Here is a 22,560-nt window from a genome sequence, read left to right on the forward strand (position 1 = left end):
CATGTTCAGTAGTGCACGTCAAGCAGACCTTGCCTTTCGCGTTAGCTGGTCAGCAACAGGCGTATTCCAATGTTGTGCCACATCCCTGCCAAGGTGTGCACCTGCCTTGGAAACTGACAATGGCCGAAGGCGCCTGGCCGGCATTAACAGTCGGTGTTGGTCAACGTCCAGTACAAATGAGGCTATGCCCAGTTTGATGACATTTTCCAATGGAGAAAAGGTAAATGTAATCATTATCGTAATAGGGAAGAAGTGAATCAATATGCAGACGGGCAGTACTGAGTAGGGATTGGAGAGTTCTGCACCACCTGCCTTTTCCTCTTCACTCACCTTGACCTTTTGACCCCGGCGCACTTTTTTGTCAACAACTCGCGACGTGCGCCGGCCAGCATCGACCGCGCAAACAACCTACCACGTGACTCTCAAACAAAAAAAGGGACTTCCCCTCGCTTTTCCGGTCACTACAAGTGTCGACTTGCCCGGCCTGAACTCATGACTTTTCACAATTTACAACCGAAAAAAAAACATGTCAAGTCAAGTCTATAGAAAAATTAGAAAGATTTTAGAAATCTATATATAAATAGAGACATGAGCAACCCAAAACACAGACCTCTACTATCGACCTTTAATCGATTTAAGAAGGCGTTTTTAGAAGATTTTGTCAAGCAGTATAACATCCCATTACCGGCACCCAAGCGTAAATTTCACACCAAACCCGAGCTCATTGAAGCCATACGAGTAGACCAGAAACAATTCAGGTACCTCCCGCGCCAATCATATCGGCAGCTGTTGAAAACGGTTCAAAAACACGATATTCCTTTTGCACACAAAGATAGATATGTTAAACAAGACTTTATTGAAGCGATTAAAGCTTACACTTAGCCCGAGGAAATTGCAGAAGTCGACATTAAAAACGTGAGGCGCTTTAAGGGTAACTACCGCAATTGGGAATTGATACCCCGTTTCTTTGAATACGACCTCGTGCACTTTTTTGATTTTTACAAAACTTTCATCGAGAAGAAAGCGTTGGAGGAGTTAAAGGAAGTGGGTTCGTACAAATTGCAAACGGCTCTAAAAGTGCAGTTTAGATTGAAAAAACCCGAAAAAAACTGAACTTGGCACATTCACCTTTCCGAGCGAAAATAAATAAGTTGCAAATGAAGCCGACGTGAAAAATGCAATCGCTGAACAGAGGCAAAAATAGATAGAGGTTATGCAGGCTCATACACAACGAGGATCGGGATGGATCTTTGATAAAGTTGTCGCTTTTTACATCAGCGTGGTTAAATACAACCCGGTGGGTGCGACTTACATTCCGTTACCTGCGTAATTGGGGCACATGAAAGTAATCATGAACGTCCAAAATAGACCAGCAGTGCATCAGATGGGCACTGAGAGCGGCTTTAAAGTTATATTCAGACTACGTCAAAAGTCAAATTGAAGTTAATCCAAAATATTATATACACGACAAGGGTACCTCGACTTACACAGAAGCAGATGATCTAAATTTTACGAACATAAGCTTTCCAACACCCATATCTCAGATCCCGCGTATCGAGTCGCAAAACAACTAAGCAATCAATGTGTTTGGTTACGACAAAAAAGACGGTTTTTACATTCTTTACAAAAGTAAGAGCTTAGGTGAACTGATCAATTTACTTTATTTTACTCAAGGTGAAAAGAGTCACTATTGTTGGATTAAAAATTTTTCTCGGTTGACGGGCGATATCGATCAACACAACGGCCAAAACACTGGTGCTTTAACTGCATGTCGCATTTTCAAACAGAAGAGAGGTTAAGCGGACACAAAGAAGATTGCCAAGGATTAGATGTGGCCCCCTGTAAAGTCGAATTACCCGCCAAAGGCGAAAATATTCTCAAGTTTGAAAATTATAAAAATAAGCAAGCCGTACCTTTTGTCATTTACGCTGATTTTGAGTCGGTTTTAGAAAAATTACCACCAACAGATACAAACACGGTCAAAACACAAATCCATAAGCCTTGCGGCTACTCATACACGGTCGTGAGATGCCACGGGATTTGCACTTTACGCGAGATTAGTAGAGGTAAAGATGCGGCGGTTAAATTTGTGCAGTCGCTTTCTGAGGAAGCAGACAAGATCAACGAAACATTTAAAAACAAAGAGCCGTTGAACTGGTCACTCAAGTTACAAAAAATCTACGAAAATTGTAACCGCTGTTGGATCTGTGAAAAGCTTATCGGCAAGACAAAGGAACTTCTCAGTGTCAATGTCCAATTCCAACTGAACCAAAAACAAAGGACGAAAACAGTTGTGCAAATGAAGCTGGGTTTAGAGAATTGCTATGTATGACGTGTGGAAAGCCCATCAACAAATTTAGAAAGGTCAGAGATCATTGTTACGTGACGGGTAAGTACCGAGGCCCCGTGCACGCCAGTTGTAATCTCAAGTTAAGAGTAGTGCCTTACCAAACGCCCATTCCGGTTATTTTACATAATCTCGAGAAATACGACGCGCATATGATTATGCAGGGCGCTCACAAGTTTAACGGGGAAGAAATAAAATTAATTGCTAAAAATACTGAGAAATACATTTCGTTTTCATTTGGTCAACTCAGGTTCTTAGACTCCTTTCATTTCATGGCGGCTTCGCTGGATTGGTTGGTTAAAATTGTTCAGCCGATGATTTTAACTTACTTTGCGAAAGGTTTCCAGAAAATACAAATTTATTGTTTGAAAAGGAAATTTACCCTCACGAATAAATCTGATTCCTTTGATCGATTCCAAGAGACGAGCTTACCACCAGTAGACGCGTTTTATAGCACTTTGAGACAATCCACCGTGACTGAGCAAGAATACGCTCGAGCAGAAACAGTATGGCACACTTTTGGTTGTGAAAACTTAGGCGACTACCACGACCTATATGTGGAAACAGACGTGTTATTGCTAGTGGCTGTTTTTGAGAACTTCCGTAAAGTCTGTAAACAGCACTACGGCCCTGACCCGGCCAACTATTACACGTCACCGGGTCTGTCGTGGCATGCATTGTTAAAGCATTCAGGTACACAATTGGAACTACTGACAGACATAGCTAGACAAGCACTTGTTTTTTGAAAGGGCAAAAAGAGGTGGGATCTCTAGTGTGGGTGCAAAGCGATATGCAAAGGCGAACAACCCAGGCCTGCCTGACTACGACCCAAATCAACCGGAGTCATACATCATGTACCTGGACGCAAATAATTTATACGGCTGGGCCATGAGTCAGTCGTTACCCGTGGGTGAGTTTCAGTGGCTAAAAAGCTTAGACAAATTTACTCCCGAGTTTATTTCCAAGTTAAGAGCCGAAGACACGCGCGGTTACATGTTTGAAGTAACTTTAGACTACCCGCAACACCTACACGACAAACACAACGGTTTCCCGCTGGCACCTGAAAATTTAGTAGTGCCTAATGAATGGTTTTCAAGCTACCAACAAAATTTAATTAGCAACGGAGAAAAAATAACCTCGGTAGACAAACTCGTGGTCACATTAAGCACTAAACAAAAATACGTGGTTCACTACCGAACTTTACAGAAATATTTAGAACTAGTATTAGAATTAAAAGAGGCACACCGCGTCATGTCGTTTAAACAATTGCCTTGGATGAAAAGCTATATCGACAAAAACACCGAATTGCGCAAATTGGCCAAATCCGATTTTGAGAAGGATTTCTTCAGATTGATGAATAATGCTGTTTTTGGCAAGACTATGGAGAATGTTAGATATCGTATGGACGGTCATTTATTGAGGGACTTACAGGACGCAAATAAGTACAAAAAATTAACTTTTACACCGAATTACAAATCAACCGTGCCGTTCAAAGAGTACGATCTTTCATTTAAGGAAATGTATCGCGTAAAGACCAAGCTAAATAAGCCGATCTGTTGCGGAGTAAGCGTGCTCGACCTATCCAAAACTTTAATGTACGATTTCTATTACAACGAACTAAAATCAAATTTTGGTTCAAATGTCTGTCTCTTGTACACGGACACTGATTCTCTGTTAGTTCAGATTCAAACCGACGATTTAAACGGCTATTTGAGTAAAAAGCTTAAATTGTTTGACTTTAGCAATTACCCGCCCGATCATCAACTTTACAGCATCAAAAATAAAAAAGTCATTGGGAAAATGAAAGACGAATTTGTATTCGATCTTAACTACTGATCAAAATTTAAAGAAGGTGAAAGGCGTGACAAAAGTAGTAACTCAAAGAAACATATCGCAAGATATGTATAAAAGTTGCTTATTTGAACAGAAGCAGCATTTCAATAAACAGCAGCTATTTAAATCAGATAAACATCAGGTATTCACTGTGTCGCAAAATAAGTTGAGCTTCTCACCGTTAGACACAAAGCGCTATATATTATCAAACGGGGTTGATACGTTGGCTTACGGGCACCATAAATCGAGGTCAGTTTTTTTGCGCAGTTAAGACTCGGGCGGTAATTCGGTATCTTCGGGTACGATTTGCAGTTCCTCTTTGACGAAACTCCTATTTGGCCCGTTTAATAAATAATATAAAGTGGGACCCGTCTTTACCCTTTTACCCCGGACTCGTTTAAATTGACTGGTGCGCTTCTCCGCTTGATAAACGTCTACTGACCAGACAGGATCTGTCGCCCTTCTGATGGTGCCGCCCTCTTGCTCGCCCGGGTAATATAAATACCGAACGACCACGCTTGGAGGTAATTCACGCGACGCGCTTTTAACAGATGCACTAGGTATTTGTTTCCCTTAATTGGTCTAATTTGACGGTCTCGGCAGGAACGGCATCAATTAAACGCGTTTTTCCTCGTTTAACGATTTCACGACCTGGGGCAAACGTTCTACCCATTCTACGTTTCGCTCACCCACGTTTAACATTTCTTGCGCGTATTGATGACCAAATAAACGCTCGGCCAATGTACGGTTAAACCTTTCCACGATCCCCTGCGATCTATGTACACCCAGCTCGCCCACTTGAATTTCTACTTTATTTTTTGTCATTAACTTTTTAAACTCGCCTTTAAATTCAGATCCCGAGTCTACCATTATAATTTTGGGCCAGTCCAGAGTTGATCGCTCGTAAATTTTCTTCACTGCTTCAGACGTTTACTGATCAACGGTTCTGCTTCTTTATACCGGGAACCCACGTTAAAGTTAATGTCTAGTATTAATGTTTTCCTTTGTTTGGCCGAGTTGTGTGTCTGTACAATGTCACTTCAATGGTTTTTTTTTGCATGGCTGCTTTATTAATTTGGTTTTGCTTGGCATGGCCTTTTCTAATCTCGCTAGTGCAAGCCTGTTGTTTTGTTAATTGAAATAATGTAAATAATTCTATGTATTGGCCAATTCTTATGCCAATTTTATGTGTTTGAGTTTGAGTGCTCAGATCAGTGTAACAATGATGTTTTCTTCCTGGTTTTGCTCATGAATCTATGAAATAGTGACAGAAGCACAAAATAATGAGGCTGAGACAGAAAAGTGCGGCATATGCATGGTTTGTATTGTAAAAAGAAATCATTGGTGTACTGCAAATGAATGAAGTAAGCGCGTGAGTTGGTTCACACGCTGGTTGTGGCACTAATGTCTTACATGCAGATTCGTTTCTCGGCCGGGACCTGATTCCGTGGGTTTTTCGCTGAGAATTTATTTGCACCTTTCCGCCCATCTGTAACATTTCTTCATTGTCTTCTTCCCTTAGGGTCTTTGGAGGGAGAACAGCAACTGATAAGGTTTAACCCTAGTTGAATTAAGAAAAATAAAGCAATAATAAGGAACTTCGTTACCGAAAATGATTTGTACAATTATTTATCACCTGTAATGATTAAATCCTCCACCAGATGAAACCAACATTCTCCAAGGCAGAAATGGAGGGGAGACTGAGCAAGCTCCGTAACTATATGGACAAGAACTCGATAGGTGGCGCCCTATTCACCTCGTATCACTGCATCAACTACTACTCAGATTTCCTCTATCTTTCCTTTGGCCGACCGTATGGCCTCGTTGTCACCCCTGAAAAAGTGGCTATCATATCAGCTCTAATTGACTACGGACAGCCGGACAGGTAGTGCTTTGGCAGATTTCCAAAAGTCTCGACCACAGTAGTCTGTACACGTGCGCTTACGAGAGGTCACTTGCTTGTGGCTACAGATCATTTCATGTTGATGAACCGTAAGCCCGCAGTCAAGACAGCCAGGCGCTGCTTCCACCACTGACATCCAACCGTATGATATTTGAAGTTTTTGAAATAACTTTTGCTGTCAAGTTTTGATCCAGCTTCATTAAAGCATCACCACTTCTGTTATGTTGGGGTAACTGCAGTATCTTGCAGTAGTACAGAGTGTATGTTTGGTGTCTTCTCATAATGTAACTGTTACTAATTTGAGGTATGCAGGATGAAGATGAAAATTGTCTCTCTTTGGTTCTAAATAGGCAATTTAAGCTCCTTACAAAAAGACAAGGCGCATTTCTGTTACCAATACACTTCAGGAGGCCGAACGTCAGGATTCAGTGAGATAAAAAGAAATTCAGCCTTTCTTGTCGAATTGGTTTTCTTGTAGGAGGAATCACGTGGGAGAAACAGTTGTCTTTACAGATTGGCAAAGAGACAACTTTTGGAAGGCCGTTAAGCAAGAGATGGAGCACGTCAAAGGAAAGGTGACAAAGACAAACGGCAATTTTCGGTTACAGTAACTGTTTGGGTAAAAAGGGTTTCTTCATTATAGTGACGGAAGTGCATGAAATTTCCAAGGAAAGTCACTCCGAGCTTTAAATTGCTTTGCTGCTTTCATTTTTTTTTCTCTGTCAGGTTGGATGTGAGTTAGATCACATTCCCGTTGACAGCTACAAGAAGTTACAAGTCGCTGTTCCAGGCGCCCAGTTAGTGGATATTGCAGAGCCTAGCATGTATATGCGCATGATCAAATCACGCGAAGAGATTGCGCTCATCAGAGAGGGCGCTCGCGTAGCAGATCTTGGTGGCGAGGCTGCGCGCGCAGCTATGGCCGACGGGGTCCCTGAGCACGAGGTAGCACTGGCGTCAACAGAGGCTATGGTGAGAGAGATTGCAAAGACCTTTCCACATCATGAGATACGAGACAGTAAGTTACAATCATAATGTAATCTATTCACACGACGTCAACCACGTAATGTTGATCGTGCGACACGTGCTTAACGCTTCGTTGATATGCTCATAGCTACCATGAAAATAAACATGTTTCGTAAAGTTAGTAAAAATAAATGATCATCGCGACTTATGCATTCAACATCATAATTGACAGATAACCTTTTGCTACGGACGAGTGTAAAAGTGTTTTGAATAGTGTTAAGCGTGACAGTTGATGCTACACTCGGTATATTAGATTTAGTCAAGTGATGAGATGGGGATAAATAAATAGGCTTCCCAACTTGGAGACCCAAGGAGGTAAAAACAAGACACATTTGAACATTATCAGGGTTTTGTTAAGACGTGTTTTCCCATTCCACCAGCTTGGTCTTGGATTCAAGGAGGTGTTAACACCGATGGAGCTCATAATTCCGTCACCACAAGACCATTCAAAAGCGGAGATATCGTCAGTCTGAATTGCTTCCCAATGATTGCAGGGTGAGCCACGCAGGGGATCTTGGTAATCCATTTCTGCCTGAATCTGTATTCCGACATAACATTTTTGTTTTGCGTTTATTAATTTTTGCAGGTAAAAAATTACTTTAGAAATTCTACAAAGGAACATTTGCAAATGTCATAAGAGCTGTCATGCCAAAAAAATAAAAAAGTAAACTAAACAACACAGTATGCAAAAGCACAAAAAATGTAGAAATTAATAGTAAATTTTCTGGTACAACATTCGACACGTTACTTGGCAAAGGACATTGTTCGTTGTTTACAACAGAACACACACAGAAAGTAACCATTTTTCCACCGGCTTTGCGTTTTTAAATTTCCACCATCGTTCGCCAAATTGAGCAAATTACTGACAAAAACAAACCATTTACAGGTACATGCATTTACATCTTGTAACAAAGTGTTTGTTAAAAACGCGCCAAGTCATTCCGATGATGAGTAGAGTTGTCATCACTCGACGTTCAGGATCTGCCCAACAACAACTACTTTTTTTCTGCGCTCAGTTACTACACGGCCCTTGAACGAACCCTGTTTATTGACCATGCCACCGATGAGAACATTCGTTTATGGGAGGTTAACTGTGAGGTACATCGCCGGGGAATGGAACTCATCAAACCAGGGGTCAAATGTAAAGACATCGCGCGAGAGTTGAATGAGATTTTCAAGAAGCACGACCTGCTGAAGTATCGTACCTTTGGTTATGGCCATTCGTTTGGAACCCTGTGTCATTACTATGGCAGGGAAGCAGGTAAACTTAAAGTTAAGAGGAACCAACTCACAATGACAAAAGGTTTAAATATAACCTTAGATGGCTGTAAGAGATAAAACTGACCAACCCACACTCAGATGACCTTGAAAAATGGTCGTTTCGGGGGAGGGGCGGAGCTGAAGCAACCGGTTGTGTAATTCGGTGCATCGACATAAAATCTTATGTAAGCTCGGGATGTATTTTTCGCTACTTGAAGCAAGTTTTCTGACTGATCTTTCTTTGGTAGCTTTGGAGTTTCGAGAAGACATAGAGACCGTTCTAGAACCAAACATGGTGGTTTCTATGGAACCGATGATCACTATACCAGAGGGCCAGCCAGGTGCAGGTGGATACCGTGAACACAACATCTTGGTGCTGACAGAGTCAGGGGGAGAAAACATCAGCCACTTCCCGTTTGGTCCTGAACACAACATCGTCAAGAACTAAATGGAAGATCGTCGTCGCATTGCAACCAATGAGCCAGTTCGGTGTTCCAACAGCGAAAATTGTATTCTTACATTTTCTCTTTATTTTTGGCTTGTTTTCGGGAGTGGGTCGAGGGCTCAGCCATCATCCCATGAGAAAAAGGAATGTTGACCAGAAATGCACAGCATACAGCATCACCTTACCCTCCTGAAGCACCACCATTGTTCAGCCGCGCATTTTGTGCACAAACAATGCGCGATGTGCTATCCAGTCTATCCGGTTCGTAAGTGATTTCGTCACAAAGGCAGACGCGCCACGATTTGCAGGCTCCCATTGGACGATCGCGTTAACTTCCGGTTCCATGGTTCCACGTAAACGGCAATCAGTGCATGTAACTCTATGTGCAGTGCATGTGTGCAGTGGGCGTGGTTTAAACTGAAGTGACGTCACACTTACGAACCGGATATAATGGAGATCAATATATCGACAAGAATATAAGATTAAATTCAATCTTATATTCTTGTCGATATTCTGATCACGGTGCTGCGCAGCCCTTCCATATTCCCTCTTTTGTCCCTGCTCGGAGCGGACAACGAACTGGCTGATTCATGCAATTTCGATTAATGACGCAAAGCTCAGAAATTAAATCTTTTTACCGATGTTTTCCTTCAAACGTTTGTAGCCTAGCAACTCAAAGGGTGCGTTCGAGCGAGCTACTCGTGTTAGGACGAATATACACCTGAGCGCTCGAACGGCTGAAGTACGACCCGAGGGTCAATGAGAGTATACTCTCGCTAGAGGGGGGTATACTCCTTAACTGAGTGTAATGCGCACGCATCTTACTAGTGTTAACAGGAGTAACCGCGCGAACACACCTAAAACGTTCGATTTGAGGGAATATTCTTCTTTGGAATTTAGTACATGCAACGAGAGGTGTTAGTATTTAGTACTAAAATGATAATGTGCTTGGTTCTTGGCCTGTCTTTAACGTGCGTTTATAAGACCGGTTCCTTCTGGAGAATGGACACAACTTTCGTCTCAGGTATTATCAGCATTCATTATCAAATCTCGGTGGGCATTATCAAAATGTTCAAACACGGCCACGTTGCGTGTTGTTGAATAGGGACACTGAGGTATTTATGAATAGTCATAAAAATCATCGAGTGAACCGATTTGAAAAATCACTGGTTCTTTGATATGGCAAACAACTTAGAAATGCGTTTCTCTAGTAAGTGAGGATTACTGCAAAATTATATTCTCTCAAAGAAAGGTTTGAATTTCTCGTCCAAAAAGCCTTGGTTGTTTAACAGACGATGAAAATTCTGTTCCAACGGTCACAAGAAAACTGCCGTGTCACATTTTTGTGAAAGGTTCAAGTAAGGAAGGCAAAGAGTATTTGGACCTCCAACTGTAATATTCTCATCGATTAATTTACATATGTGATTTAAATTTGTAAATTTAAAAAAATCATGATTCATTAATTTATATAGAAAGTGCTGTCAGTGTGTTTATTTAGAAAAAGCTTGCTGCTGCTTTTAAAATAACATTGATGAGAAAGTTGCTTGCTAGTTGACGTTCTGTAAATCAGATTTTCAGAAAGGTTTTTTATCGATGTTAAATGGTAATAATCTTATTTAATGAATTCATTTTAAGTATTTCCAACGCATTTGAAGAATAAGCATGCTAAAGTTTAACGGTACTTTAAAAAATGTTTTGGTAATATAATATAATTAACTGAGCACCCAAACAAACGGCGTCAGATGTAAACTTATATATTTGGGGGTGTCATTTCAAATAAACAATATGTATTGTACACTTTGCGAGATGTGTACACATGTTGGAGAGATGCTTTTGGACTGGGGAGGCGTGGCCCGCCCTTAACCCTAGCAAATAAATCAGTACTTTGGTTGGCCTTTAAAAGCATTATTTTGTTCCATTGAACAACAGGCCAATATTAGGATAACGCTAGGCCGCTTACATCTGCTTCCATTTTGTACCGAATTGCAATTTTGAGCCGTCCGATGCTACCGCATCGGAAATAACAGCTCAGTTGACTAGTGATCCAGATTGGCTTACAGGTATTAGTTACCACAATAAAGTGTTGATTAAATTAGACAGATATGCAGAAATCGCGGCTGAAATTTTAGTTGATACTTTGATTCATTCTCGAAAGATACATATCAGCATAAACCACATTGGAAAAAGTACCTAGGACGCTAAATTAGCTGCACTAGGACTAAGCACAATGCAAGTGGATTGAGTGCACTACAGGCATCAGGCACGCCCACTCCATTGTCAGCCACGTCCACCGTTGCTAAGCAATTTTACAAACATTTCCGATGATGTCGCTTCGTTATTTTTTTTAAAAATTAGTTCATGTTCAACTGGTAAAATTACATGTTCAAGTAATTTAATTAAATCTAACTGATGAGTGTACCGCCAAAACCTGATGTTCAAATCACGGTAGCAGACACAATGTGCGGCTCGAGAGAGACTATCGGCTACCGATTCAGGCGCGGGAGGCTGACTTGTGGCTATACCATTTACTATAGTGGGTTGGCACACGTCATTCGTAAAAAAAAATAATAATAAATATCAAAAAGATAAACTTTTATTATTTTTTACAATAATATAACATTAGTTACATGGTTAGTAGGATATGAATTTTCAAAACGACACAGACAAAAATTGATTTTACTCTATTAAAGCTCAGTCTGGTCACTGGTATAAAATGAACGAACCCACGGTGCTCTTTTTTTTTGGCCTGGGCGAGGTCTGCATTCTATCAGCATGATATCAGTCCAGTACAATGTGTGGGTGCAAACACCGTATGCGCCTACGCCGTGGAAGAGCCGCCATTACTGAGTGGAATTTTGCACTGGTAACGAAAACCTGAAACTCATTTCAACTCGTGTTCGGGAAATACACCCCGGAATGGCAGAAGACAGTAATTACGACGAGCAGGGCATTAATGAGGTGGCCGAAGAGGACATGGAGGCGCCCACCTCGCCGGATATGAACGATGAAAACGCGACTTCGGGGCTGTCCGAGACGGACCAGGCGGACGCAGGAGCTGGCGGGGACGATTCGGCAGAGCCTGCCGAGCCTGAAGAAGCGCCACCCACGGAGGAAGTTAAAGTAGTTAAAGTCTTAAAACCCGAAGACCAGATCAGATTATATGTGTGGGTAAGCAGCCAGTTTTCTCTTTTTGGCCTGCGAGGTATGGGCTTGCATAATTTCAATTTCTTTGATGGCATTCAATGGCATAACTCTAGGCTGTTTTGTTGTCCAATTTCCGGACAGATGCAGAGGGCCCTTAAAAATACATGTAAATTTCGCAATTTATTATCACCTGACCTTCCCCCCCCCCAAATTATTTTCTTAAATTTCAGACCACACAGAGCTCGGAGAGGAAAGATTTGGCTCTTTTACTTGTGCCCCTCGCTCCGGAAGCCTTGTTTTCGGGGTTCATTTAAATTTCCTCAACACCCTGTTCCAATGGGGTTCATTACCTTTAGCACCCTGTTCCTATTATAAGGGAGCAAATTCTGCTTTTCCGAAATAACTTATCTAAACAAGTTGTTCATGATGTCGTCTTTCTTATCAGAAAGAAAACAGAACAGGGCTTTTGGTTTTTGAGAGAAATCTTTGGGTAAAAACAGCAGCGGACATGACCACCCCAAAGAGAGCTGTGAACGACAAATAAGCGAATGTCGTCTGGTTCCTTGACCTGGATGGAGAATTGTTTCAATGAATCCAAAAAATCTGAGTCTGGTAACCATGTAGCGGGCTGATCGCTACAGGTTGTTTTAGGAACCCGGAGACAGACAGTCCTCACAATATTCCACTTATTACCAGTTATGTCAGTTGTGATATTGGACTTATTTGACGCCTGGTTGGTGTGGTGAATGGTTGGGGTTGGTGGGAGATATTTTTTAAAAAGAAAAGAAGGGGTCTTTAGAAGCCGAAACATGTTTGTTCCACTTCCATCTCTCTCTTTGCCTTTTCCACCCTCGCCTATTACCTAATTCTACCATCATCACCAGCTTTTGGACTTGCCTCAACGTCTGTGCATCTTGATTTACTGCTCCAGAAATTCCTGATTCCAGACCACTAAGACATAGCATGTTGTTGCCAGCCAACTTCGATTTTTTTCATTTAGACAAAAAATTTCTTGTTTTTAAGTAACACGAATGTAAACAATGATAGGCCTAAAAGATACAGCACACATAAATAGTGGGTGTCAAACTTGAGTAGAATATTCTATTTTTAAATCTGGAAAGGTAGTGTTAGTGAATGTAGGACTTCTTCTTGGCAGTTTGTGTTGACATATTTACTGATGAGCTCATTGGTTGAGTGGTTAACTTGGTTAAGACATTAACACTAGTAAGTAGGAAGTCATGGGTTCAAATCCAACCCAGGTAAGCTTGCAGTTTCCGTAACACTTAGACTACACTGAGAATATATGTCAGAGCAAAACTTTGCATAAACAACCAAAGGAATTTGAAAAGATGGCAAGAGTGTAAAACAATTGACCCAAATACATACCTGTATGCATTAAGTTCAGTCGAAATATTAATATCATTGAAATATATAGTCAAGTTGGAACATACACCATCACCAAAAGAGATGACTATGGTTAAAGTGAAAAACGGGTCGAGGGTGTTTTTCCCTTTAGTTTTTTCCCTGAATGATGGATGCCAAGAGTGTTAATTCCTTCATTTCTTTCAGGCTGGATCCGATCTAAAATGTCTGGGAGATGATGTTCATTGCCAACAGATCTACATGACCTTGTCACTCAAGAGCGAAGTGAACGAAATGGCAAGGTTTCAGGTTATCACAGAAAACATCAACATCAAAAAGTCGCAGGAGTTTGATAAACTAGCTGGTGGGTAGCGTAATTGTTGACTGATGTTATCTGAAACTCCATATACGTACACACATGTACATGTAGATACACCTGTGGACCATTTCATGTGTGGGCCTGCTGCTCTGCCATCTTGTATTAATTTCTTATTGTTTTGTTGTGACATCATGATATCAGGTATTATGGACAAACAATGATCATTGCTGTCATGTGTCAGATACGTGGACATGTACGTGGAGATGTTCATGTGTGTCCACATACATGTACGTGTATGCACGTCATGCTTCTGCCAGTGCTTACCCTCAAAATTCAGCAAAGATGGCATCGTGGGAGTATTTTAGAAACACTTAAAACATCCTTTCTTTCATTCCAACTTATTTCAGAGGAGTGTTTAACCCACAAGAATTTTGCATGGCAAAAGCAGTGGCTAAGAATGTATAGTACCCAGACTCTACTCTAGTGTGCACGTTGCAAAAACTACTCTGAGGCAAAGCTGTGGAAGTTTAAAGTGAATAGTGATGAAACTACACAATAGAACATGTACAAATATTGTTTGAATGACTCCCTTGAATCTTAAGACATTTCAGCATACCCGTAAACTTTGGTTAGATACCTCATCCTTTTTTTTTTTTTAAACCTTTTTAGCCAAAAATAATCCAAAAATGTTCTAGGGGTTGTTCCTTGTGAAATAAGCCCAGCTTAAAATGGTTCATTTTCTGTTGAACATATTGAAGTGTGAAGTAATCTTGTATGGTTTCAATTGTACATGAACACACCATGGACTTTAAACCAAGTCTGTGCTTATTCTAGCTTAATTCAACCCCTTAATTGTTTGCTTAACCCTAACCCTTTGCAAATATTGAGCTAGTAGAACTGTGCCAGATTCCAACACTGAGTGCACTGGCTCCTGAAAGCAACATTTACAGCTAGTCTTCAAAACCAAAACAAGCTCTCTGTTTGTTTATTTGGTTCAAATATGGAACAGCATTCACAAGCTAGCCCTGACCGCCTAGGCCCTTTTGGCTCGGATATACCCTCAAAATCCTCCTGTTTTGCTACCCAAATATTGCATGCATCCTCAATCCTCCAAAATCCTCCAATATTCAATACGTGTACTTGTGCCGTACTGTATATGGCAAATGCACACTATGTAACATACAAGAGAATGTACCAACGTGACATGTACAACCCAGCAACTCTATTCAGCAACCAGTACATATCAATCCTCCAAAATCATCCACAATCTGGTGGGCCATTCAACCTCAATCCTCCAAAATCTTCCAATATTTTCACACTACATGCAACCTCAATCCCCCAAAATCCTCCAAAGGTACATAGCTTTGAAGGACTGAGAATGGTTAGGGCTAGCTAGAGATGATATCACAGGTTTAGCAGGGCTGGGGTTTATTCAGAATAAACATTAATGGAGTAGAGAGACAGTCCTTGAAGTTGATTTCCTCTATTTTTGATCCCAAACAACTTTTGTCTTGTCTTTATCTCTGGATCACTTACGGATAAGATACAAGTTATTCAGCTACACATGTATTCTGACTTGTTGGTTGTATTGTAAAGATAGGTGTACCTGAAACAAAAAGTGGGTTAAATTTCTTAATTTAATTGCCTTAATTATCCATAGACCATTTTTCTGCAATGAGTTTCTTGGCTAGTAATTTTGAGGGTCAAGGAAAGTGGAGATTTTTTGTCGTTGGTTTTGTCTGAACGTTGTAAGCAACTATCACCAAAGCTAAACCGTAGTCAATTGCATTCATGGTATTGTATCTTCCATAAAGCTTGAGAGCTATTTCTTCCCACCTCTACAGTAAACAAACTTCCTTGTCTTGTGGACCCTGTTGGAGATCGAGTTATCTCCGACGTACAAACCATTGTAGACTACCTGGAACAGGTCTTCAAGGAACCTTGCCTCATACCGAAGAAGACAAGTTTGACACAAGTTGGAATTGATCTCTACAGGAAGTTTACAGGGTGAGTATAGACTGTTGTCAGCAATTGGTGGTGTGGTGCTTGGAGCAAGAGATTGTCAGATAATTCACAATTAAAAATTCATCCAGTATTCAAGTAATATACTTGTCATACTTATTTCAAGAGATTCCAATCTGGAATGTTGTCCTAGAGAATCTTTGAGTCAATATCTGACAGCGTAGTTTCCGGTTGTGCCTGCAGCTGTTACCTTCTAAATGCATTGATTTGTTTTGCATTCATTTCAGTGATGCCTGTGTTTTCTATTTTCCTGCAGGTACTTGAAAAACACCAATCCCAACAGAGAGGCAGAGATGAAGAATGCCCTGGACAGAGAATTGGAAAAGTTGAACAAAGCACTGAAGGAGAGTGGTCATAGATTCTTAGACGGAGACAAGCTAACGCAACCTGACCTTCGTATTCTACCCAAACTTCACCATGTTGTAGTGGCTGGCAAAATGTTCAAGGTAAATCATGTCCAGTCAGTGGAAGGATTACAGCTTAATGCCACACAGGCAACTTTGAAAAAAAATCAGCTTGTAAAAATTTGGATTCTTAGTTTCAGGTTTTAGTATCATCAGTTTTATTTCCTTCACAAAGTTTGAGGTTACCCAGTTTTGTTTATGTTGGACTGAAAAGCTCACAATGAGTAACATCCATGTGTAGGTTGGCCAATTGTGTAAACATTCTCCTGGAAGTATTTATTTTTTGGATAAACCTCTCCGTGTGTTTTAGAAAGAAAAGGATTGCTTTATTTATTTTTCCTTTCAGTTGCACTATTTTCTCACTTGTTCTTGAAGCAAAGTCCTCTTTCTTATGATCGCTTAAATGCTACTAACCCTAACAGCCCGAATACTACAAAGTACTTCTAAGTTCTGCTTAGTTGTAAAATGTAGTATTCAGTACTGTCGCTTGTAAGAGGACATGACCTTATTATTCTCTGAAACCAATAAATTCAGTAGATAAGACAATGAACCATACAGTGCTGTTGCACTATGAATGCATGACTTTATTTTTCTCTGTACGAGTTCAATGGAAGTAACCTAGCCAGAAGTAGTAATCTGTAGCGCTAGGTCCTTCAGGCTCAGACTATTACTTAGTATTTTATAGTACTGACTACTGCAAGCCAAATTTTACGGAAAACTGTTAGGGTTGAAAACTTTGCTTTAAACAAATGTTGTCTGTCTGTCTCTGCAGGGTTATGAAATCCCAGATGAAGATAAATACGGCCGATTGAAGGAGTATCTAGAGAACTGGAAACAGGAACCAGTCTATCAAGAGACCAAGTATTCAGACGCTGACTTGGAGTACGGTTGGTTTAAGACGAGGGGTTTGGATCGCATGTACCTGAAAATCAAGGGAGGCTACAGACTCAAATAAATTCCAGGCAAGCCCTTCTCCCTTCTCGTCTTCTGTCCAAGTAAATTATCTGTAACCAGCTCCATCCAAAATCAGAAAGAAAGTTTTCAAAGTGCACCTGTTGAACTATGGGGATGTTATTGAGTTTGGATTGCTGGTACAAAAGTTAATGAAAATTCTTGAAGCTCAAGGGGAAAATACCTCACTTGAGATTAGAATCTAATGGTTTAAGCATTCTATGAATTCATTGAAGATTTTGATCCTCCAAAGTAGTTAATTTTGTATTTGGTTGAAACTGGATTTGTATGGCAACTGTAAATTCATTTTGGCTGCATTAATAACTTGGGTTGATTCAGTGATAACCAGCATTGGGCAAAATTGGTTTGGATTTGGTTGTTCAAGCAGGAACATAAAGAGACTTAGATTCTGTAGGATTCAGGATGCTCGTAGAAAATATGGACACGATGTGGGCTAATTTTCGTGGAAGAGGAGTAAAGTCACCAGAAAATCGTCACAATGTTCAGGAACAAAGTTTCATCTGTTAGAAAAACATTTTGTGGTTTTTTTTGTGGCTTGCCCCAATACAACTTTCCTACATCAAAAAGAAGACATTGTTTTAGTGAAGAAATGTGTCACATTTTGCTGATATGGAAGAGGTTTTGAGACATGGTCTTGTGAAGCTGTCTCATTCTAGTAAGGACAACTACAGATAGAGGTTTTTCACGTGACGTAACATGATGGGCAAATGCATATCAGAAAGCGTACCATGTCCTTGGAGGCGAGTGCATTTTTGAATCTGTGTATTTCTGTACAATTTCTTGTACACCAGAATGCTGAGAGACTTGGGAGGAGTGCGCATTTCCACACACATCTCTGTAAATTGAATGCCGACTGAATGCCGATGAATTGAATCATGTGACTCCTCAATTAAGGTGTTTCCCCTGGTCCTGATTTTTAAAGAGCTGGTTGCATTCTCTGTGTATTTTTTTGTCAGTGGGATGATGATGTACATTGTAAATTACCTTTTAAAATTTTCAAATTTTATTACAAAGAAACATTGTATTGATTTTGTTTGAATTCAAGGCCTGTCATTAAAAAAAGTTTTTTTTTTGGTTTAGGTCTGTTATTTTACCTCCCATGAACTACAACCTCAGTGTTGGTGGTTAACTACATTTAAAAAGTAAACTTATTGAAGACTAAATTCAATTTAAAATCTGTGGTACTTGGTTAAAAGTGAATCCTTCTAAATTGTCAAAAAATCACACTGTCCCATCTTTCTCTCTTTTCCAACTTGAAATTGTACCAGATTTGTCCCTGAAATAATCAGTGTTTATTATCCAATTTGTTTGAAGCTTACTTTCTTAAAACAATGTCAAATTTAAGGGAGGTAATTTAAAATCCAAATAAATAACAGCTCAAAGGTTTACCTTCATGAAAACCATCAAAATCCTCTTCCTTTCAAAAGGTCTGGTGTCCTACCGTTTTGTTTCTGACCAAACAATTTCTAATTTTTCATTGATTTTTGCTGTTGTAATTTGAGCAGCATACTGCAATTCGTTGGACCAAAATGCACGTATACAAATTGTACACCTAAAAAAGGGGGAAATATCCACTGTGTACGCACTTTCTTTTCACTTGACTTGCCCAGTCTACTTATTAGTTTGTTTGATCTGCAAGTTCTTAGTGCATTCATTCACCATTGGTGCTTTTTTTTCGTGACATTTTGTACGTACATGTTTTGGCTTTGACTTTAGTGGAGGACTTTGATTCAGTGTCTCAAACACCTGAGCGTGTTACTTGACATTGCAAGTTGCAAGTAATTATAGGCATGTAGGATAGGAACTAGGTGAGAAGCCGTAGGGATATTGGCTTATCTGCTTTGGGACAAGTCGCTAGGATCAGGTGTCGTTAGAGTATTGGACCCTACTACTACATACGATGCTTTTGAGTAACACAGATGTGCTGTGTGCATAGGTCTTCAATCTTTGTTTCTACTAACTGACCCACAAAGACATATTTTGTATCAATACTTTCATAGTCGCCAGTTTCTGAACAGTTTTAGTGGGTAAAATATTAACCAGCTTCTATCACAGATACAGATGAGTTTATTTGAGAGTGGACATAAGGTCCTACTCAGCCTAAAATATATCTCGTGATATGTCAAACGTTGTAAGCTATTGGTGCAGAATGGTGGAGATTTATACCGTCTATAGTAGTATGCCATTATGAGAAAGACGACTGTATATGGATAAGACCATTCAGATTTTGTCCATCTCGGCAAAAAATGAGACAGGATGTTGTCAGGCAATGGAAAACCTGAATTAGCCCGTTCAGACGGATTAAAGTTTATACGAAACATCTCATAGCGGTTAGGAGGATATTTTTAGAAGGAAAAAATGGGAGGCTATTCACCAATAGCTTACAACGTTTGACATATCGCGAGATATGTCTTAGGCCGAGTAGGACCTTATGTCCACTCTCAAATAAACTTTCATATTAACCAATTTTTGAACACTTCAAGCTTTAGTGGGAAAAATATTAACCAGCTTCTATCACAGATACAGACAAGGATACAGATGAGTTGCTAGAGCTGTCCAAGAGAAAAACAAGCAAAAATGACCTACCAAGCTATACACATTCAGTCTGTACATGTAATCTACATGTACCTAATCTACAGATTGAGGTTTCAAGTATAAAGATCCCCAATATTTTTGGTGAAAACTACAAGTCAGTCACCAGTGACTTCATTCTTTAATTGTGCCTTTCTCACTTTGAGATGGCTTTGCACAGATTTCACAGTGAGGCATAAAGCTTTGGCACATGTACATTTTTTTGTTTGTTTGGTGTGATTTTTAGCTTCTGTTGCTGCCTTAGATTTTGTCAATTATTACTTTACGTCCAATTAATCTAGCAAGGGGTAATTAGTATTCGTCAGTAATTTTGACATCAGAAAAGTACATATAGTTAGTTTAGTATGGCAAAAGCTTTGTCTATTAAAATTATGCTGAGTATTCTAATCAAAAAAGGATTTTTTTTTAATAAAATGCATGCCAAACATAAAATTATTAATCTAACTAAAATCCAACAAATGGTTTATGCAATATTGACGGAGATAGGTACAATGTACATGTACACTTCCTTGATACAGACACTGGAATGTGGTTTTGAGGTGCAAAGAGTGTACCAATGATTTACTGATTGTCTGATCTTGATGGATATTGGAAGCTGCCGTGCGTGGCCAGAAAAGATAAGAGGGTAACTACTAACCAGTCTTCTAAAGTCACCTGACAAAGTTGATACTAGGTCATATAGAGACATGTACTTGTTCATGGGTGTGCCCTCAGATACACAAATACTCCTCGCTTTTCCCCTAACTTCCTTTTTGCTTTGAGTGGAAATACTGACTTTTCTTCTGGAACTGGTTTTCCAAGGTATTTTGCTGGCATACATGTACATGTATGAAAGCAAACCAGTCTCCTGGCCATCTTAGTCTTGTTCCATTGCAATTTGCCAGTCTGGCCAGAGTCAAATTATGTGCCATTTGGGGAATTTGTTTTTCTTGATATTTAATTCTTATAGCACATTTGTTTGTAGTTTCTTCATCGCCTCTCCATTTTTCACGCACAGTGAAACCTTCACAGTAAAATACAGCCTCTATTTTGAACTAACGACCTGTCCAGTTCTCCCCACTGTATGATTTATTCTTTATATCCATGTATGTGTATGGTCCAGTGCAGCAAGTGCATTGTGTTTTGTGGTATGAATGAAGGTGCAAATGCATACTTAATTGATTGCATTTTTCAACAGAGAGTCTGACCTTTAAGTATAGAGGGTTAAATATAAAAACTGCCATTCATCCTGAGCTGACTACGCGCATTTACTAATAAGAAAGCCTTTCTCTTCAGCGACAAATGAACCTAGAATTGTACTTTCAACAAGGAAGTAGTCCAGTTGTGTTTTACAAGGGAACAAGTTTCGTTGAACACTTCATATGAAAACCAACTTTATTTGATAGATGGTAAATTTATTAAATGTGTAATAAAATTTTAGGCATTGAAAATACATCTGTAGTGTAATGCATGATACAGTAATATGATGCCTAGGTTAATTGGTTACTTCCGGTGTTGCACCCATGCACGGAATCATTTCAAGCTTCAACTTGGAAAAATATGGCAAGTATTTTACGGTCTTGTGACCTAACCATTTTTCCTTTTGAATTGTTGAAATTATTTCACTTCTGACAGATGACCATGAAGGTAAAAACAATTAACTTTCAGCTTGTATAAAAACTCAAAAGGTTTTCTTAAAAGTAGTTCCTAAAAAGGATCTTCCAAATTATTCGCTTTATACCATTTTTCGTTTTTGATTTGATGTCCAAAGTAACTTTACAATATATATTTTCTCTGTCTTTGGCTTTCACAAGTTCTGTGTGTAGCTTGACACAATGTGTGGGCGGTTTGTAATGGAAACTTCATGGTGAGAATGGTGTTGCTGGGTTGGAAGGCCATTGTACCTAAATGAATATCAGCCTTGAAGAAGGGCCCTGCACATGACATACTTTTGTTGAATTGTTAGTTTTTATCAGATAATGGATTATATCTACAGCCCTGTCCAAGTGCATTTTCTGTTGAGTTTTTTTCTTTTTCCAGCACATTTTCCTATTGGTAAGCCAGATTGAACATTTAATGAATCCTGTTCATATTTTGCAAACATGACTTCCCTGTAGTTAACCGGCTTCTTCTAGTGGACACCATGACTACCCTCAGCAGCATTTCATTTGCTTTTTTTGTGATTTCAATTTTCTCTCAACTTCTCTCGTTTTTGATTCATTTGAGTTGTTTTAGGCAGAGCCTAGTGTAACACAGCAAAGTACGCAAGGACATGTAATTTTGTGTTTCAGCTACTTTTGATTTGTTCTACAAATTACAACCCACCCTATTTGTTTTTGTCCTCGTTATCGCTGTGCTGATGATCAGAAAGTTTTAAATAAACACATTTTGTTATTGGCCTGCACTGTAATGTATGTAGTCAAGAAATAACACTGACAAATTGGTCAATTAATTTCCTACAAACCACTGTACTTGTGATTTTTTTGTGATTAGTGTCTTTTGAAACATTCATTTATTTCCATGAGGTAGGTTACCTCTTTTAAACACTTGTACCAAAATAAGGAAGCAGTGCTACTGTTGACTGTTCATACGAAAGAAACAATACAGTAAGTTCTCTAAATAAACATAACCAAAGATACAGTTCCCTGGACAAACACTGATTGCATTTTCTATCCTGACGTTAAGCTGTATAGTTCCTCTTGCTAGTAATCATTTGCTTGTGTACTCAGTGTTTAAAGAGGAAAATCAGTCAACATTTATGGGGAAGCGTTCAGGGTGCCTCTGCACTTTGCATTGAATTAAAATTTGTCATTGGTCCGTAGGAGTATCAGAAAACTGCAAAAACTAGCAAGATGGTTTGTCAGTTTTATGACATGGTTTGCTTTCCAAGGAATCTGATGACTATAGTATTTCATAGTAATGAACACAGGCAGGCAGGTGTAATCAAGTTAT

The 22,560-nt window shown here is 39.6% G+C and overlaps 2 protein-coding genes across 3 annotated transcripts in view; both read left to right on the top strand.

The window, feature by feature from the left end:
• Positions 1-10,616, top strand: part of LOC147796541 (uncharacterized) — a 14,338-nt gene extending 3,722 nt beyond the window's left edge. The window contains exons 3-8 of the mRNA XM_087146900.1: positions 5,842-6,065; positions 6,562-6,658; positions 6,810-7,101; positions 7,490-7,604; positions 8,126-8,370; positions 8,618-10,616. Of these exons, the coding sequence (XP_087003026.1) occupies positions 5,842-6,065; positions 6,562-6,658; positions 6,810-7,101; positions 7,490-7,604; positions 8,126-8,370; positions 8,618-8,817 (1,173 nt within the window). The 3' untranslated portion in view covers positions 8,818-10,616. The remainder of the gene's footprint in view (positions 1-5,841; positions 6,066-6,561; positions 6,659-6,809; positions 7,102-7,489; positions 7,605-8,125; positions 8,371-8,617) is intronic.
• Positions 10,617-11,577: 961 nt separating this feature from the next.
• On the top strand, positions 11,578-22,071 carry LOC147796542 (chloride intracellular channel protein 5-like). 2 transcript variants are annotated; one of them, XM_087146899.1, is made up of 6 exons: positions 11,578-11,982; positions 13,528-13,684; positions 15,484-15,646; positions 15,918-16,107; positions 16,838-17,027; positions 17,829-22,071. In XM_087146899.1, exons 1-5 carry the CDS (start codon positions 11,731-11,733, stop codon positions 17,018-17,020), a joined length of 945 nt encoding a protein of 314 aa, XP_087003025.1. In that variant the 5' UTR covers positions 11,578-11,730; the 3' UTR covers positions 17,021-17,027; positions 17,829-22,071. The 2 variants fall into 2 exon arrangements, with proteins under 2 accessions (XP_087003025.1, XP_087003024.1); XM_087146898.1 differs by having other exon boundaries at positions 16,838-22,071.
• Positions 22,072-22,560: the final 489 nt, after the last annotated feature.

The sequence above is a fragment of the Acanthaster planci genome, linkage group LG15 (assembly GCF_054643075.1).
Source record: "Acanthaster planci isolate LZ-2023a linkage group LG15, COTS_SCS, whole genome shotgun sequence".
Taxonomy (NCBI): Eukaryota; Metazoa; Echinodermata; class Asteroidea; order Valvatida; family Acanthasteridae; genus Acanthaster; species Acanthaster planci.

What these genes read in the sequence shown, in the direction of transcription:
- LOC147796542 (XM_087146898.1), top strand. Translation starts at nt 11,731, where the DNA reads ATGGCAGAAGACAGTAATTACGACGAGCAGGGCATTAATGAGGTGGCC. An exon ending in AGATCAGATTATATGTGTGG is followed by an intron (nt 11,983 to 13,527) that starts GTAAGCAGCCAG and finishes CATTTCTTTCAG; the next exon opens with GCTGGATCCGATCTAAAATG. An exon ending in CTCTACAGGAAGTTTACAGG is followed by an intron (nt 15,647 to 15,917) that starts GTGAGTATAGAC and finishes ATTTTCCTGCAG; the next exon opens with GTACTTGAAAAACACCAATC.